At 38.1% G+C, this 19,729-nt stretch overlaps 1 protein-coding gene across 1 annotated transcript in view; it reads left to right on the top strand.

Moving 5' to 3' along the window:
• LOC136885511 (intermembrane lipid transfer protein Vps13) overlaps window positions 1-19,729 on the top strand; it is a 1,358,975-nt gene that overhangs the window by 1,233,432 nt on the left and 105,814 nt on the right. The window contains exon 58 of the mRNA XM_067158109.2: window positions 12,774-12,969. Within this exon, the coding sequence (XP_067014210.2) occupies window positions 12,774-12,969 (196 nt within the window). The remainder of the gene's footprint in view (window positions 1-12,773; window positions 12,970-19,729) is intronic.

Genomic DNA, 19,729 nt, shown 5'->3' with positions numbered 1-19,729 from the left:
CTACCTGTTCCAGTTTTGTATCACCAATATGACACTCAATTCTGTTGAATTTCTTACCTACTGACATCAATTTTCAATTTTCAAGTTCCAAGATATTAGACTGCAGGCTTTTGGCACAATCTACCATTAAGACCAAGTCGTCAGCATTGACCAGACTTCTAACTACATTTCCACCTAACTAAATCCCTGCCTGCCATTTTATACCTTTCAGCAGATGATCCATGTAAACTATGAACAGCAAAGGTGAAAGATTACAGCCTTGCCCAACCCCTGTAAGTACCCTGAACCAAGAACTCATTCTACCGTCAATTCTCACTGCAGCCCAATTGTCTACATAAATGCCTTTGAATGATTTTAATAATCTACCCTTAATCTCATAGTCACCCAGTATGATGAACGTCTTTCCCCTCGGTACCCTGTCATAAGCCTTCTCCAGATCTACAAAACATAAACACAACTGTCTATTCCTCTCGTAGCATTTTTCAGTTACCTGGTGCATACTGAAAATCTGATCCTGACAGCCTCTGTAGTCTGAAACCACACTAGGTTTTATCCAACTTCCTCTCAACCACTGATTGCACCCCCCTTCCAAGATGCCAATGAATACTTTGCGTGGTATACTAATGAATGAGATACCTCAATAGTTGTTGCAATCATTCCCGTTTCCTTGCCTAGAGATAAGTGCAATTACTGCTTTTGTCCAATCAGAAGGTACAAAGCTTTCAAAAGTTTTATGGTGCACCTTATTTAATACCATACAGTTTGTTATGTAGATGTAATTACAACATATTATGTTTATTCAGAACTAGTTTCGATGCTATACTGCGTCATCATCAGCTGAACAGAGGCATAGGAAAACGGGCAATTATTTAAATATTATCAACATTATCACAAATTAAGATCTTATAATATTACAATTAAAATAAATATATATTTAAAAAGATGCAGTATTTGTCCTTCCTTTCTTAACAAGTTGAAGACTTGCTGGTCTGTTGTACCAAATTATTAAAACCATATGCAATCAGGTTTGCTGTGATTATTGTAGTTTTAAGGTGAATTCAAATTAAAATTCACACACAAAAGTTATTAGAATAGTTCCATTCATAAAACTCTTTGTGCTTAATTAAATACACTCTGTAATTCTGCATATAGTGCAATCATAAACACAGATTCCAGGAAGTTATGTTATGTCCTTTTTGACAGTATTGTTCAGTGAAATGAGCCTGATGAGGTGGAAACATACAAATAAAGTCCTTAAGCTATTAACAAGAACTACATTTCCCAGTTCAAATGTGGAACCTGTGGATAATAACAAATATAATAGTTATAACGTCTCAGAGGGAAGCCAAGACATAAAATCGTGTCCAATAACGTAAATATTTACATGACTCACCTCAATGTTGCGGAATGAGCCAAGCGTAATGAAGCACTATAGCAGTGATATGATTGAGTTCAAGTGACCAGAGTGGGTTAGGACAGGAGAGGAGGAATAGGGATAAGTGAGAGGAGAGCCTGAGGAGCGCCAGTGTGAGGGGGATCTGGGGAGCGTGGTGGAAGCAAGGAATAACAAGCAAAACTGTTTCGCATGGCATGAAAAAACCGAACTATTGACTGGAACTTGTACGTTTTTAAAAAATGCAATAAGAAAATCAAATAGAAGTTTTGATTTTTCAGAAATCTCATTTAAGTTAAGGTTTGGATTGAAGTATTGTTCCAAGTGTATATAGCAACATTCTGTAACATCAAGCAAACTCCCCTTATCTAAAATCTCCAAGATCTCTATGTCTTGCTCTATAGTTGTGAATTTATGTTTTAGTTCATGTATGTGCTGGGCTACAGCAGAAAACTTGTTATACTTTTCAGCCTTAACATGTTCTGTACATCTAATTTTGAAATTGCGTCCTGTTTGACTCAGATACGTGCAGCCACAATCGTTACATCGAAACCTATATACTGTGACCGTACCGGCACAATTAGTATTTATTTCAAGTGATATGCTTGGTAAGGAAGCTGGCAGCAAGCTTTCTTTGTGTGGATGCTGGGGGTATCGTCAGGTTGCGCAATACGAAGCCCGCCAGAGAGGCGCCTTCACCCGCCCACTGGGTGGCTTAAAGAATCCCCGAACTAGGCACACGTCATAGAAGAAGCAGGAGAAGAACACTATTTAGCGACTCCATATTGGAAAACATATGCCAGCATACAGCGATGCCAAAGCAATTGGGCAAATTTTAATGCATTTTCGGCATAAATAAGGCTTAATTAACAATACTGCACCCGTTAGAGTAGTGTGCTGAATTTTGGTGGAATTATAAAGTCAGGAGTTCTGGTAGAAAATACTCTCCAAGCGAAAGGCGTTGGTAAACAACTTATATAATACCCATAGTGTACGGACGCGATGGCTGAAACCAGATGCTTTTGGGGATTCACCACTTCCCCTCCGATGTTATTAATTAATTACGGCAGATCCGCCGAACATATTCAACTCCGCATATCATAGTGTACTTGTGCATAACCAAGTCACACAGTCTAGCGTATTGCTAATTTCGACAGGCTGGTTTATCCAGGAAAGGCCAGAATCAGAGTGGGGGAAGGACACGCTAGCCACCCCTATTCCCGGTTTGGCTATAAGTGGTTGCAGTTTCTCGAGGGGGGAGTAGTCGAAAACGAGCTTCAGAAGGTGGAACTACGTGCGGTCCGCGAGCAAGGTCTACCTCTTCTTTGTCTGAATAACTGACACAAATAAACGGGAGTGAAGTTTTAAAAGTGTTTTCCAGTGTGCAGCAATAGTAGGAAATGTAACTATATGACAAAGGTATTTGTGCGACATCCGATCGCGAAGTAAACTCTGAATATTTATCAGTATGTCGTAGGTAGTGACTGCGAAAGGGTGAGTACGTCGTGGGGGAACGAACTCTAGACGGAGAACGCTCATCGTGAGGTTGATGACTATAGCAGTAAGGGGGCTCATTTTTCGAGGAGTCTAACTTTGGGATTTGGTAAACTTTGTTTCAAAAGAAAATCAGATCGTGTGAAGAAATACTATCAGTTTAAATCCATGTAACATTGAGAGCAGGATTTCCGGAACAGATTATAACACCAAGTAAAGGGGAATGATAAGTACAGGATCTGATTTAATCGAGACAAGAAAGTAAGAAAAGGACGGTTGATATAAGTCACGGACGTAGGAGGCGATAGACTTGGGAAGGAGGAGACCATGAATTTACAGCTCGCCTGATTTAACGAAATAGACTAGCTGAGATATCCATAATAATTAGCATCACGTAACTAGCATCGGTCTAGAACGATAGAGGGGAAGTTGGATGGTGTCGAGTGATCAACAAGTGTGCAAGATTGTGTAAATATAATTGCAGTGATTTGTTTACCAGGAAGATGGATTACTCCAGCAAAGTCATCACACTCCTAGAACCAAGGACTGCACGAGCCAGCGACATGGAGTGAGCACCGATGGCAGGCCCCTGAAAACTTCGGGCGGGGGCCAGAAAACATCATAAACTGTTTAGTATTGAGCTATTTTCTTCCAATGTTAGTATTTCCCCTTGTAAATAGAGTTACTGTAAGGATAGGGTTAATGATGAGTTAATTGATAGGTTAATTACCTGGAGTGGTCGGATGACCCTTGTTTAATTTGTTTTTTGTAAGTAGATATGGGAAGGAAGTGAACCAGGAAGGATGTATAGAGTTTGGGACCCCTTTTAGAAGCTGCATGCGCATGCTATATTATATATTTTGTCATGAGTGCTGAGAAAGATTTGAGGGGGGAGAAATGAATAGAAATTTGGCCAGGTTAATGCCATAATTTCATCTGCGTGACTGCATAATACGAGCAGGGATTAGTAGGTGTCAGTATCATTAACATGTGCCTATACAGAAGTTAATGTGGGATAGTGACAGCACTCAATTCATAAAAGTAGAGACAGTAGTTTGTTTTTGCATGCTAGTGTATAAGTTTGGCTGTAACTGAAGACGTTCGAGAAAATACGTGCGGAGGTTCAAACCTGGCCCACCCTACACATTAGCTAGGCTAATAAAGTAGAGATTTTTCTAGTTGAGTTTGATCATGTCTGAATATTATTATTATTATTATTATTATTATTATTATTATTATTATTATTATTATTATTATTATTATTATTATTATTTTCTTAATGTAACTTGATCAGTGTTTTATACCGATACATTTTAAGCAACAGATTAGTGGATTATTATTATTATTATTATTATTATTATTATTATTATTATTATTATTTTCTTAATGTAACTTGATCAGTGTTTTATACCGATACATTTTAAGCAACAGATTAGTGGATTATTATTATTATTATTATTATTATTATTATTATTATTATTATTATTATTATTATTACTATTATTAATTTCTTAAAGTATTTTGATCGGTGATTTGATACCGATAGATCTCGAACAATAGGGTAGTATCTGACAGGTACACAATCTCGCCTCTAAGGGGAGAGATTAGGAGACATTGCTCTTTGGTAAAGGCTGACGAATGTACGATGAAGGCTACGGGAAGAAATGTGTGGTTGAACTCCAGACTCCTGGCAAAATTAGGGAATTTTGCGATAATATGGCTGCTTAATTTGAGAAGTGTATTGTTGGATCATAATGATAGTATGAGTTAATTCGAGCAGGTGTACCCTGCATTAGCTCAATTGTATGGTTTTATCGACCCTGTGACTGCCGCTATTGTGCGTGCTAAATGTCCTTTCGCCCGTGTTGTGGAAGGGAGCTTTGACAAGCAGTAAGTTATTGCCCAAGGGGGCAGGTCAGAGTGTGAAGCAGCTTAGAGAACTTGCCTCGCCAGAGAATGTTTCTTTTAAAACGTTGCAGTTTTCTGTGAGAAGAGGGACAGAATATTGATGTAACCACCACACCCAGTCCGTGAGCCATGACCCGAAAGCAATGTAGAATATTTTTACGACTGTCAATGACATGATTAGGTTAATTAGGGTTTTTATTTCAGTGTCCCTGATGGAGACGACCAGAGTCTCAGGTTCGAACCTCAATAGAGCACAGAAGGGACCGATAGCTCGCTCAAGTAGCGGGCGCTACGAGATGAAATACAGCCATTTATACTTTGTGTTGTTGTATAATGTGTGTTCCTTTTCAGAGTGTGATCTTGTTTTATGTTATGTACTGTTCTGGGCGAGTTTAGACTTCGTGAAATTTCACTGGTAGTTGTTGGAAGTGACGGGTTCGTTGTCGAGCCTGTGTTCGTGTGATTTTTATTTCATTTGTCTTCCAATTGGTGGAGACGCGCAATATTATTGTCTTTTCCATGGTTTACGTAAACATATGTTTATTTCTCCAGTATACTTTTTATTCACGTATAGATATTTGGTGGCGGTAGATATAAGATAAAATGACCACTCCGGGGTAGTTGAATTAGTGTAAGTAAATTTTAACTTCATGATATGGGATTCGGTCCCAGGGAATACTGATATTTGGAGGAAAATGGTTCGAATTGTAACTGTAAATAGGTAATCTGTGTTATATTTTGTTTGTGTAACACTCAACAGTTTTGATATCCAACGGGAGATAGACAGACAAAACCGATGGTATGAACGTAGTATGTCAACGAGATTGGTCATCCCTCGGGGATGTATATTTTTCTGTGTATGTCAAATCAGGTATCCATCAGCTTGTTAGTTCGGATGGAAGTATTCTTGCATTTGAAATATCCTTAGGAACTGTGGTCATCCACATAAATATTCTTATGGAATGTGGATGAAGTTTAGCTGATGGATGGTAGCACGGATTTTACCGTTGCTAAGTATTTGTATTCAACTTGTCAATTTATATTAGTTTACCAAGGATGTCATAGTGTATGTGTAGATTTCAACGAGCGCCTTAGTAAATTTGGAAAACTTATTTGTGCTTATTCTTTGCCGAAAAACGAGCATCCAAAAATCCTCTTCCGTTCATTGTAGGCCTTTAAGGTAGTTTATGTTTGATAGCCTCTATTTGCCGCGAACGTTCTTCGGCCCTGAGGAGTCCGGGTTCAGACCTCAGGAACGGGAGAGTAGCTTTGATCTAGCTGAGTCGAATGGTCGATAACTTTTCATGTGAGTGGATTAAGTATACAATCCCAATGAGGAGAAATCGGCACAGACCAAAAAGATCCCTTGACTATCGACTTCCGTGGAGCATGGTCCCATGTGTTCGTGACCCGAAAGGGTTGGTTTGTTGTCACATGGTCCCATGAGTCATGGGTGACGGTGGGAAAGGTTCCAATACACACAATTTGGAATAACGATTGGATCTATTATGCAATACTTCAGTGTTACTATTATCAGCACGAAATGAAACCTTGACATTAAGCTTTTTGAAAATATTATTAAACCTATATATATCCTTATTAAAAGTAAATGTTGCAAAAGCCTTTTGATGAGGTTTATCTTTAAGTAACGTGGTTCGTGAGTGATGCTTAATCTTGTTGATTATACATTCGATAAAGTCTTCTTTAAAGCCATTAGCCTTAGATATTGAACAGATGATATTCAACTCCTTGTTCAAATTAGCCTTTGTCATGGGGATCCTAAAAGCTCGTTCTACCAGACTATTGTATGTGGCGTTTTTTTTTTATTCTGTGGGTGCTCCGAATCCTGCCGTATGGTAACAGCTGTTTGTGGAGGCTCTCTAAAAATACTGTATGTAAAAGAGGAATTGAGTCTGTTAAAGTCCAAAAAATTGATTGACTTATTCTTTTCTGGTTCCAGAGTAAAATTTATATGTGGGGTCAATACTATTGAGACTATCGAGAGTATCAGTCGCGTCCATGACACGTTCGTCCAGAATTACAAATGTGTCATCCACGTACCTAGACCAAAACAGTATATTATCAAATTTATTGACATTCTCTATTATGTTGTCTTCTAAAAATTCAAAAATCCCGCAACACCACCATGAAGATTTTCAAAATATTTCCTCCACCTGTCCAGTTATTCCCTGGGATCTATTATGAGTTCACCTGAATTACCCAAAACACTGTTCATTACCTCTTTACCCTCCCTTCCTGATTCTTTATTACTGTCTAGAAAGGTTTCCCTGCTGCTTGACCTAGCCTTTCCAGGTTATTACCAAAATCTTCCCACAACTTCTTATTGGAATCAACAACTATTTGTTTTGCTCTGTTTCTTTCATCTATGTAAAATTCCCTGTCTGCATCAGCCCTTGTTTTGAGTCATTTCTGATAAGCCTTCTTTTTACATTTACAAGCTGCTCTCACTTCATTGTTCCACCAAGGTATTTGCTTTTTCCCATCTTTACACACAGTTGTTCCTAGGCATTCCCTTGCTGTTTCCACTGCAGCATCCTTGTATGCCACCTATTCTCTTTCTTTGTCCTGAACCTGCTTACTGTCCACTGTTTGGAACTTCTCACTAATCATATCCATGTACTTCTGTCTAATTTCCTCATCCTGGATATTTTCTACCCTTATTCGTTTGCAGACAGATTTCACTTTCTCTATCCAAAGTCTAGAGATACTTAGTTCACTACAGGTCATATAGTGGTCTGTATCATCAAAAAATCTCCGAAAAAGCCTGTACATTCCTAACTGATTTCCTGAAATCGAAGTCAGTTAAGATATAGTCTATTATGGATCTGGTACCCCTACCCTCCCATGTGTAGTGGTGAATAGCCTAAGGCTTGGAGAATGTATTTGTACTGTATGACACTCATTTAGCGGCACCTCTCTCCTTAGCCCAATTGAAATAGGATATTAATCTGAGGCTATTTCAGATCATTTCAATAAAACATGACACTGCATAAAAAGCTAATAAATTTGAAAGCCAACAATTCGGCATCCTTTTCAAAAACGTTCACACTCCCCAACATGAACAAGAAGTCAACTACGAATTGTATTCGCCAGTAATGAATCTCACAAATTTAGATTTGAATGAGATCGACTTAGAGAAAAGAAGGATAAAAGAAGAAAAACTTGAAGATCTTAAATTTATATAAATATTCTCATTCAGTTCAACAAAATTTTATGTATTGATCATTTTTATAATATTTCATAAGTTTTCTTTATTCATTGATATGGTCTATTAGGACACAATACTTCTTTGAATTGTAAAAACAAAAGATTGTGTTATATTGTTTTATTCTTTGAACTGACCACTGATGAAGGGAATGGTTGACTTTCCGAAACATGTGTGGTTAAATAAATAGTTTTCTTTCATTAATAAGTGTATTGACAAGGTGGATTCATATAAAACTATTTTAAATAGTTCTGTAATACATTCAGACTAGTCAGTACGGATCAAACAACCATATTAACCTATCATGTTTATGTTTTTCAACAGTTAGAGATCCTCAGCAAGGGACCAAAACATAACTGGGTCAACATTCCTAACAAAAAGCAAAATAATCAACACTGTAGCAGAATCGGAATTGGCCATCAGCAAGTTATCGTATGAAAAACAAGATGAAATTAGATATGAAATAAAGAAAAAAATGCAGAATTCGTTCACAGAAAAACATGCGTAAAAACCAGCATCCAAACTAAACACATCTTAAAATTGAAATAAAAAATAATGACGTAATAGCTACAAAGGCAGATAAGGAAAACATCGCGGTTCTAATGAATAAGTATGATTAGATCAGTAAAACAGAACACTTCTTTTCTGATAAGAGTTTCGCCGTCATAACTAAAGATCCCACCAATAAAATTCAAGTTTCCCATTTTCACACCAGGCAAATGCTGGGGCTGTACCTTAATTAAGGTCATGGCTGCTTCCTTCCAACTTCTAGCCCTTTCCTCTCCCATCATCGCCATAAGACCTATCTGTGTCGGTGCTACGTAAAGCCACTAGCAAAAAAATTAAATTCAAAATAGCCTTAAAGGAATTTGAAGTGATATTGTAATCCTTTTCAATGAACAACAAATCTCCAAACTTATTTTAATGAATCCCGAACTCTTCACTGCTAGATCTTTACCAAAGATTCATAAAACCAATGTTCCAATCAGGCCAATCATTAATTTCAAAAGTAGTCCTACTTACAATGTTTCTCATTTCATACAAAAATTCTTGGCTAAATATTACACATTTTCCAGTAGAATCTCTTTCAAAAATTCCGTAGAATTTAGTAACATCACAAATAAACTTAAATCCAAATCACGCTATGCACTCGTTCGATATTACGAATATGTACACTAACATTCCCATAACTGAAACCATTAACCTAGTTGAAGATAACCTAATCAAACATAACCTTTTAAATAAACTAAATAGAAGAATTTTTACATATTCTGAAGTTCGTTCTCAATAATAATTATTTTACATTTAATAACACAAGTTATCTACAAAAAGGACTCCCTGTGGGATCCCCTATTTCTGGAATTTTGGCAAAAATGTATATAGACAATCTGGAAAAAACCAAGATACTCAACAATTCACCGAGTATATTGCATTGCACGAGATATATAGATGATATTTTCACCATTATTGATCAGCGTATCACTGACAGTACAACCCTCCTTAATAAGCTAAATACTTGTGACCCCGACATAAAATTCAAAGTTGAATCTGAAACAGATTGATCTTTAAATTTTCTAGATCTTTAAATTAGGAGGAGCGACAACCATCTAAAATATATACCTATATACCTATAATTTATAAGTATATGTATTATTTTAAGATTGATATAGGCTGATGATGCCCGTAAGGAGGGTGAAACATGTACCTTTGACTTTTATGTATTATGTATATAAAAAATATTTGACCATATGAAATAGTGGATCATATTGTATTGTATTGAACAGGTGGACTTATAATATTGTAATAATACTTAAGACAACCATCTAAAATTTGAAATCTTCAGAAAACCCACCCAGACAGCCAACATGATCAGACAAGATTCACTGCAGCCTGGCTCTCACAGAAAGGCCTCTTTTTATAGTATGACGTATAGAGACTTGAACATTCCTATGTCCAAGAAAGCTTATAAGAAAGAAATTAACACCATCCACACTTTAGCACACCTTAATGGGTTTAATAGCAATTTTGTTGGCAGAATTCTCAATAAGATAAAAAATAAAACCACCACCACGCTTAAAAAGTAAAAGAAAGAGAATACTGACTTTGTCACCTTCACTTTCAACAGCAATAACCTATACCAAATCTCAAACATTAAAAAAAAATTTTTTTTAAACCACAGAACCTCAATGTCGCTTTTAGAACTTCTAAACTTTTCTGTAACACCAACACACTTAACAAATCTGACAAACATTTGCTATTAGGGGTCTACAAGTTGACACATAACCAGTGCGACACCAGTTATGTCGGACAAACTGGGAGGAACTTTCAAATCCACTACAAAAAAAACATTTTAATGAAGCTAAATACAGAAGATTTTCTGCTATGAGTGAACACATGAAATATCACAATCACCCATTCTCCACCATAGATAAAGATCTAGATATCCTACATATAACCAAAAAGGAAACTTTATTAAACATTTTAGAAAATATTTATATAAACCTCAATCAAAAATCCAATCCCATACATAATCTTAATGAAATCCAAGGAAAACTAACATTCTGGTTGACACAATAATTGAGAAAGATCTGAAGCAAAGCACAATTAAGTCTGTCACAACACGCATTACTGCTCCGTCCTCCCAGCCTTCCACTCACTCTCCCTCCCCTCACCTGCTGTTTCCCCCACCCAACACAACGTCAGAACGGTTGCCAGTCAGTGTGGAGGTCAACACCAACCCAACATGATCTATTCAAGCACAAGGCTGGAGGAAAAAGGAAGTGAGTAATATTTTGAGACTCTTCATATTATCTTCTACTTCATTTTTTTGTTCTCACACTCGCCTTTTAGTTTCCTTTCTTACATCCTGGCTATACTTGTATTCTCCATGAAGAAATGTAACAGATTCTTAAAACTTCACTCTGTTTCCTGAAGCATAACAAATAGAACAACATTTAACAGTCTTCACAATTTTAAGTATTTCCTCCAGCCTACAATAGTTGTATTAAATATGGTTGGACCCACGCCTATTACAACTAAATTCATCCAAGATTAAAGCTATGTACATTTTGTACTCAGATTTTCATTGCATTTGTTGATTGTATTTTATCTCAAGATTTTTATGCATCACTGTTTTTGTATGTCTTTCATCTTTGTGTTATTTTAGCTGATGAGACGTCTAAGGCTATATCGAAACATGTCTTATGTAGCTTTTTAGACAGACCATTTATCAAATGGCAGATGTGTATTGAACAGGTGGACTTTATACAATTAAATTCTTTTAGAATTTTATCTTTGATATTTATGTATCATTGTTTTTGTATATATCTTTCATCTTTGTGCCCCTCCTTTTTTTTTGTCCTTTTGGAGGTTGAGTCTACACCTCCAATGCCCTTACCACATTGCAATTATATTCTCCCTGTGATTTCATGTCCATGTTTGAATTTGTACAACAAAATTACTCATGAATCATGCTGTCGTGACTTGTTACAATAAGCCCTGCAACTTGTTCTATGATGCAATCACCTACACTTTGTATGGTTTAAGGCTGCCTATGATGGTGACCTTCAACAGGTCTATCAATCATGTATAATAGGAGTTAGGGAGGATTGAACATGGGGCACTGTGTGTTTCAGTCAATGATTTCCCGACAACCACGTTATTTCCATCTTTGCTTCTTAAAATGCAGGGTTGGTTGGAGGTAATCCTAAACCCAAGTCTCTTTGCAGTTTTTCTGGGATCCTTGGGCGCCCGCAAGGGGAGGGGGCAAGCTTGCCCCCTCCCCTTGCCCCCTCCCCTGGAATTCTAAAAAGGTTGCTGTTTAATTATTTAATATCATACCAGATTATTTCATAAACTGAACTTACTGACAGTCATCTAGCATCTGTTATAACCGGAAATTTCTGTAAACAGTTTAATGTTGTTGACATTATATTGGTTTTTATATTCAAGAAAATTGTTAATGCCTTCCCCCAGAAAAGATCCTGCGGGCGCTCATACTGGGATGTATACTTGTATATTTGTTTATATAATGGCTATAAACATCTGGAAAGAATGATAAGATCTTTGCTTAGCATAAATATGATCCATATTCAAGATTGAAGGAGCCTCCGTGGCTCAGACGGCAGCACGTCGGCCTCTCACCGCTGGATACTGTGGTTCAAATCCCGGTCACTCCATGTGAGATTTGTGCTGGACAAAGCGGAGGCGGGACAGGTTTTTCTCCGGGTACTCTGGTTTTCCCTGTCATCTTTCATTCCAGCAACACTCTCCATCCTCATTTCATAGCATTTATCAATCATTAATATCACCTTGGGAGTGGCGACCCCATTGTAATAATAGCCTATATCTGGTTCATTCATCACATCCCTGACCCGGTCAAAGACTGGAAAACAGGTTGTAGGTTTTCTTTTTCATTTTCATTCAAGATTGAAATTTGGTAAGAGCAATATGAGCGTGATAAATCCAATCCAGTGATCAGCCCTTTCAAATGAGCACAATGACTTTATGACAGATATTGCTTCTGCAGATATTGGAATGTGTTGTACCTTTGCATTCCTGTATTAGCAAACCACAAGACTGGTTATGGTGAAAGAAAGCTGCTATTACATTTGTTTGAACATTTTATCAAATTCTTGTGAAAACTGTGTTGTAACTTACTGTGATAATATAACATACATGGCTTTATTAATTTACCATTAACAGAAGTTGCCATTAATTTAGCATAATATTGTCCATGTGCTTTAATTTTAGATTGGCCTATTTCGAGCGAAGGAACACTTTCTTAACATATCAGCAGCTGGTTTCAGAAGCTCTTCAGCACTACCGGGGCCAGGCTTTGAAACAATTATACGTTTTAGTCCTTGGTCTGGATGTAATCGGCAATCCTTATGGCTTGGTAGTGGGATTAACACAAGGTGTAGAAGATTTCTTTTATGAACCTTTTCGGGTAAGTATGCACCAATGCAATTTTGTCTAAATATTGACTTCAGTTTATCGGTCTTCACCTGTATCTGTAGACTACTGAACATACTGCATTTGGTACAATATTGCTAACATCAGAGAGTCGAGTAAATAATACAATGTAATGCAGTTGAAACTAGTTGAGATGTCCCTCTGTAGCATGTTTCTCTGGTTATTACGCCATTATTCCGAAGCCCTAGGATGTGTCTTATTAAATACATGCTAAAGGAACCTGTATAGCACATTTTTGTCACCCTTTAGTATGTCCATAGCTCCCTCCATAAGAAATTTAAATTAGTGTTCCCGGCTACGTTGCACGCACGACAGGCCAGCGACAACTGGCCTGGGTAAGGATTTAGTAGAGAGCTTAATTACACGGCCCTGGAGCACAGTTTCATGTCGGTCTACAGCTGCAGGAAGCGTCAACCCAAGCCAGTCTTACTCTCTTTGCACCTGACATGTTGGTGCTTAATTGTACACTCGTGAGATCTCTTTCAGACAGCATGGGTTCGACCCGCTTCTGCGCTTAGCCACCAGTGCGCCTAGGCCTGAACTAAGAACTGATTGTTCAAATAGAATCTTTCAGATGATGCAGAGGCGGAGAGTAACAGCGCGCGGGAGAAATGTTTGAGCAGGCAGTCCGTGGTGAGTTGCGGTCCCACGCCCACAGTTACTTGTTATTGGACATTAGTTTTTATGCATGTCGTCATACACAGTGGATTGACGGTGCTCGTGACATCAGTACTACGACCTGTAGTGTACCTATAAAAAAGTAGAAATGGATTTAGATGATAAAAGTAGGATTGAACGTGGGGCACTGTGCGTTTCAGTCAATGATTTCCCGACAACTTCGTAATTTCCATCTTTGCTTCTTAAAATGCAGGGTTGGTTGGAGGTAATCCTAAACCCAGGTCTGTTTGCAGTTTGACATATTTGTTTCTCATTTTCAATTTAAAAGTTATTCATGTGCTTTTTTCTTTACCTGTGTGATTTATAGCGGTTGTGATGGAACCCGGAATAGACATTGAGAACTTAATAACTTTAATGTTGGAAATACCAGTGTTCTCGTGTTTGGAAAAGCGTGATATCATTTAGACCCGTTATTGAGAAAGTATCCTCAAAATTGTACCCCATCTCCTTCTCTAACAAAATGTGAAGGACACGGCACTAATTTTGTATTTTCTTAAGTATAGAGTGTAAACTAAGACTATGATGGTCCCCATTTATTATCCACACTGAAAAGGGTGTTGAAAAGGATCTGCTGGAAAGCGCAGGGTGTTTTGCACCACTCGACCCGCTGTGTGTATAAGAGTCAGTGGATTTCACAATTACAAAGAATGGGTACCGCCCACCTAATCAATACATTATTATGTCTCGTTACTATGCAGTACCGGTTTCGACCTTCACAGAGGTCATGCTCAGCTGGTCATGAGATCCAAAGTTAACTTAACATATAATTTAAAAACATTACTAAATCTAATGATGAATGCCACATAATATGAGTGATAATATTAAAATATACAATGATATTATGTGTCCTCTGGTTTAAAAAACAAGCGTCGATATTTTATGACATGTATACATTACTTAAAATTCTGGTGTACTGTTTGTGAGTAACAGATAATTTGTTAAAATACAATTTCTATACTTAAAATGTTTATAGCATTCTTGAGGTACACTTTGGAGTTTTAATTCATGTTGGTAAATCATTGCATACGTTCATGGGTGTGTTTGTACCAAACATTCTAGAATATTCCAAGATATGGATGTGATAAAACCTAGTAACACATAGTACATTAAAATACGATATTCTATAAAGTAAAATGTTCACAGTATTATTGTGGTACACTTTGGAGTTGTATTAATGTTGGTAATGCATTGTATACGTTCATAGGTATGTTTGCATTCTAGAATGTTCAGTGATGTGAATTGTTTACCTTGTGCATTCATACAGTTGAGAATGTTGGATGATTTACATCAAAATATTGTGGTATGTCATTAGTTTCCTTGGTACTAATCTCGTTATAAGATTTTGAATAGGTTCAGATAAGGTCGTACTGACCTTTGTTCCTTCCTTCCATTAATTGCGGGCAGGAGCCAGTTAGTCTTAGGTCAGATTTACGGCTTTATGGTTTCACAGCTCTTTATTTATCACTATTCTCCCATACGAATGTCGAGGGTTGCCTAACCACGAGCAAAAACAAGCACATACCTGAGTGAAAATCAATAAACGTTATTATTTAGAAATTATCTGGAAAATTATCCGCACTGCCGTACAGTTTGTATCCACCAGGACAGTAACTTCGCAGATATAAATCCGCAGATATCCGCATCCGTGCAGGGCTCTACGCATAAGGGGTGATCCGCTGAGTGCGGCCTCCCAGCCAGCTGAGAATGTGACTACCGATGTTTAGCCCATATTTTCTAGGGCCTTCCTCATTCAGGGTGAGCAGTAGTGATCCTAAATAGTCCTACCCAAACACAGATGAAGGACCGAATTCCTGAGTAGTCACAGGGTCTCAGAAAGACAACCATCACACATCTGCTGCCAATGTGCGGGTCCGAACTAGAGGCTTTCACTTTCACCCGAAAACCTGCCTCCACCATCCTTATCCCATCGCCGTTGGAATTGAGTTGAAGGGCATGGCAGCAAAAAGTGCCACAAGCGGGATTTTGTTTAAGGTGGATCACAGCTTGCAAGGAAGTGACCCACACACTATGATCTTAGAACTATATCATGCAGCACAAATGAAATGCGACATGCAGGTTCTAGTACCACGACTGCAACGGACTGTCGCAGACTCGAAATACCATTGAGTTGCGCCTTTACAGCCAGTCCGTCTGGCATGACCTCTTCCGCCTCCACGACCGATGAGAACCACAAAAAGGAGGCTCCTCCGTCCATTTTGCCATTGGGCCAAAGACGCAGGCGATGGGTTCCAGTGTCATTTCCTACACTGAGGGGACCATCACCCCACCCAAAGGGGCTCATCCGCCTGAAGCCGTTGGCCCCTATGGGGGGTCGAGTTATTTACCGCCGCTCTACACACAGCATTAGCAGTTTTTACAGCTGGTTGCCAAGCCGGCTAACCCTCCTCCTTTCCCATTCCGGACTTGGGACTCGTGAAATATACGTCTACACAAATCACATGGAATAGCTGGGGGAAGGATGGGTTGAGCTTGACGGAGCTTCTGTGCTTGTCGTTTAGCCTCTTCACGTCTGTGTTGTTCCTCTTCAAACACAGTAACTGATGCAGAAACAGTGTGGCACCAAAGTGTACGATTCTCAGCAAGCTTATACCAGGATTGAGTGTTATTTTCAGCACTTTTCATAGTATACTTTACCTGATCTTCGAAATGCCTCAAAGGGGCTCCTTGAAGTCTTGTGCCGGAGCAGAGTTCACCATACAGGAGTTCATGAGAATGCCTAGTATCACTCATGCGACAGACATGCCCTATCCATCTGATATGGTGGCAAGTGATGGTAGTCTCAGGTAGTCTCAATGCTTATAGCATGCACTTTCTCAAGAACTGCAAGGTTGGTGACACAGTCCTCCCATTTGATGTTCAAAATGGATCTAAGTTATTGCAGATGGAAGCGCTCCAGCTTTTTGATATCCTGACGGTAGAGTGTCCAAGTTTCACAACCATGATATGACAATAGCATGGTAAACCAAGATCTTGATATGCACTGTAAGGTCCTTATTCATGAAGACATGACGGGTTAAACGTCCAAATGCTGAGTAGGCAGCACCGCTTCTCCTATCCACATCTTGCGAGCTGGTTGCAACATTGCAGTGACTGTGAAGACAAATCCCTTTAAGTGTAAATATAAAGAATTACATAAATCACTACTTAGAATTGTTTCTCAAATCACTGCTGTTGACAGTGAAAAGTTATATGAAGCTTCTTTAAAGCTTACTAGTGAATTTACTAACGAAACATTCATCAAATGGAACCGGGTGTGTATGGGGATAGGAAGATCCATGTTATGGGTTTTTCAGGTATTCCAGTGGCCTCGTATTTGTTTAGCTAGAATGTTGATAGTTGAGCCAATGTAGAAAGCTGGGCAGAGTCTACATGGAGAAGATATTAGACGAAATGCTTGAAATTGTACTGCCCTTGTACTGGGTAGGACTTGTTTCTAGTGTTAGAGGTTGAGACGTTGAATATATACAGTATTGAGTTAGGTTGGATTTAGGCTCTCTTACCAAGATGAGTGGTGATGATTACAACATATGGAGTGACATATTAACAATGCTGAACCAGGAGAGGTGAACCGTGGATAGTATATGGGAGAAGAATAAAATAAATAGGAATGAGACACAAGAGGATAAAACAAGAATATCAACATTGGTTTCACAAAGAGACGTATTCAGAGCACAAACATGAGTTACCAACTGCATGACCAAACAAATAGAATATCACAGCTCATATCTTGATGAGTTACAGAACTATAACAAAGATTGTTTCCAGAATTGTGAGGCAGTATTACATAATGGGGATAATTATCATCTGACATATTGTGAAATACACACATGAAACAAAACAAATGTTTCCCAACCAACGTACATAAAGTAAATGAGAAAATAGTAGGAAAATACAGGTGAAGGTTGCGAAGAGGAATGAAAGGTCCAGATGACAAATATTACAAAAAATGTACGAAATATGTGTGAAAGGAACAGTTAAAACAGAATGAAGCTATACCATAGGAACAGAGCAAATTTGAAAACACTGGGCTGTACAATTCTTGAAGCAAGTTCTAGAAAGTAGTGTACATTACATAGATACATGAGGGCCAAACAGAATGCCAGGTTAGCAGTCAAAGGAAATCTTCACAATAAATGAATATATAAAGATTGTTGTAGTACAAAGGTTTTTAAAATATTGATACTAGAAATTTCATATGCAAATGTTCAAGTAGCATTCCAAGTGAAAGGAATTAGAAATCCAGTAGATTTCATATTGATTATCTGATCAAGTACAGTCTCTCGAGGATATCTAATCATGTGAACGCATAATGCAGAAATTCAAACTACAATACTTCATGGTGCCGTTACAAAGTTCCACGCTGCTGGGGAAAGTTCCAGAAATTGATATCAGTATGATAAACATGGCCCTCTCTCTCCAGTATTCGAAGAATGTCTCTTGAATAGTAGGCTGACAGAGCCAGCTTATAGTGGCATGTGGAGAGAGGAGAGGCAGAGGGGAAGTTATGATGCACTTGCACATACACTCACCGAGGAACATACTGGAACATAGGTGTAGAGTCTAGTGCCAACGGCGTAGTCTGGTGCGCTGGCACAGGCAAAAGGTGGCGGTCCACTCACGAGATGGAATGCAAATGCAAAAAGCTGGATGAGGCAAAGGTAAGTCAAGTCTGTTTCATCATCCGCCAGCTCTCTCTTTTATTTGCAGTAGAAAATCCCTGTTGGAAGATGAAAGAGAGAGCAGATCCATGGCAGAACCAGCAGTCCAGAAAAGATGAATGAAAAGGGCATCAATCTTCAGACATGTAGAACATAGAAGGGTGTCCCATGAAGATGTGCGAGAGGCTAGATGCTGCAACATTAAATCTGGAAAACACAGACTGATGTATCTGAAACATAAGTCAAAAGGTGCAGAAAAGGAGTTTACACAAAGTTTTAAGCAATGGTACAAAAGGAAGGTACAGGAATTACAAGAAATGATAAAATGAAGGATAGACATAATAATACAAAGAGGGGAAGGTAGGAGGTGGGATAGACATGGAAATCACAGAAGGGTTGGAGGGGTAATAAGAAAATGTAAACTTTTAGAAAGATGGTTGGGAAATTTGAATTACTCCCGTTACGTTACGGCCCTAAGGCTTGGGAGAGAGACGCCCTGAACTACTGGGGAGAGAGAGAGAGAGAGAGAGAGAGTCAAAATATAACAGAGAATTGTGAGCGGTCATTGCTCTGTCCTTGGCTTGAGGCCATTAACAATCAATTTCCGTTACATGATGCAGTGAACTCAGTGGTTATTTTGAATTGTATTTTAAGCTTCATTATTTTAAATATATTTTATTTATTTATTTACATTTTATGGCCTTCATTGGACCACTCTAGCCAATTTTATACAAATAATTTTTTTAGTTTCCTGTCAGCCCAGTACTTCTTCATTCTCTCTGATCTTATCCTTCTTTCTTCATCGAAAATCACCCTTCCTATTGTCTGTTTGTTGATTCTGATTTGCAGTCTGGTTTGTTTGTCTGTGAGTTTCTTGATTTTGTCGGTTTTGTTTCTTAGGTCTTCCACTGTAATTTGTAGTATATTTGTAATATTTGTAATATATTTTAATACAGTATATTAAAATATCATGTTCTGAAGGTTTCATCATTGATCCAACAATTAGATTTGAGACCAACGGAAACTATCCCGAGAGTTCGATGCAGAAAAAAAAAGAATAATTTATGAAGGAATGGAGTACTTCTATAAGCAAAAGTATAAGCTTCCATCCATCTCTGTAATTGACTTAATGTTAGGTGCTCAAGGAACCATACCTAAATTTTTTGTCAACTTCTACAATACCTTTGGGATGAATAAAGATTTAATCTATAACATCGCCATTACTACTCTCAAGAAGTCCACCATGATCTTCAAGAACCATGCTTGCGGACCTCAGATAAATTTTTGACGTGCCTCACTCTTTTGCCTACACTTAACCTCATATTATCCCATGTATCTGCTGCATCTGTATCCATGATTGTTGTTAAGGTACTCTTC

Source organism: Anabrus simplex, chromosome 1, assembly GCF_040414725.1.
Source record: "Anabrus simplex isolate iqAnaSimp1 chromosome 1, ASM4041472v1, whole genome shotgun sequence".
NCBI lineage: Eukaryota > Metazoa > Arthropoda > Insecta > Orthoptera > Tettigoniidae > Anabrus > Anabrus simplex.
This window is presented reverse-complemented; position numbering and strand designations above follow the sequence as displayed.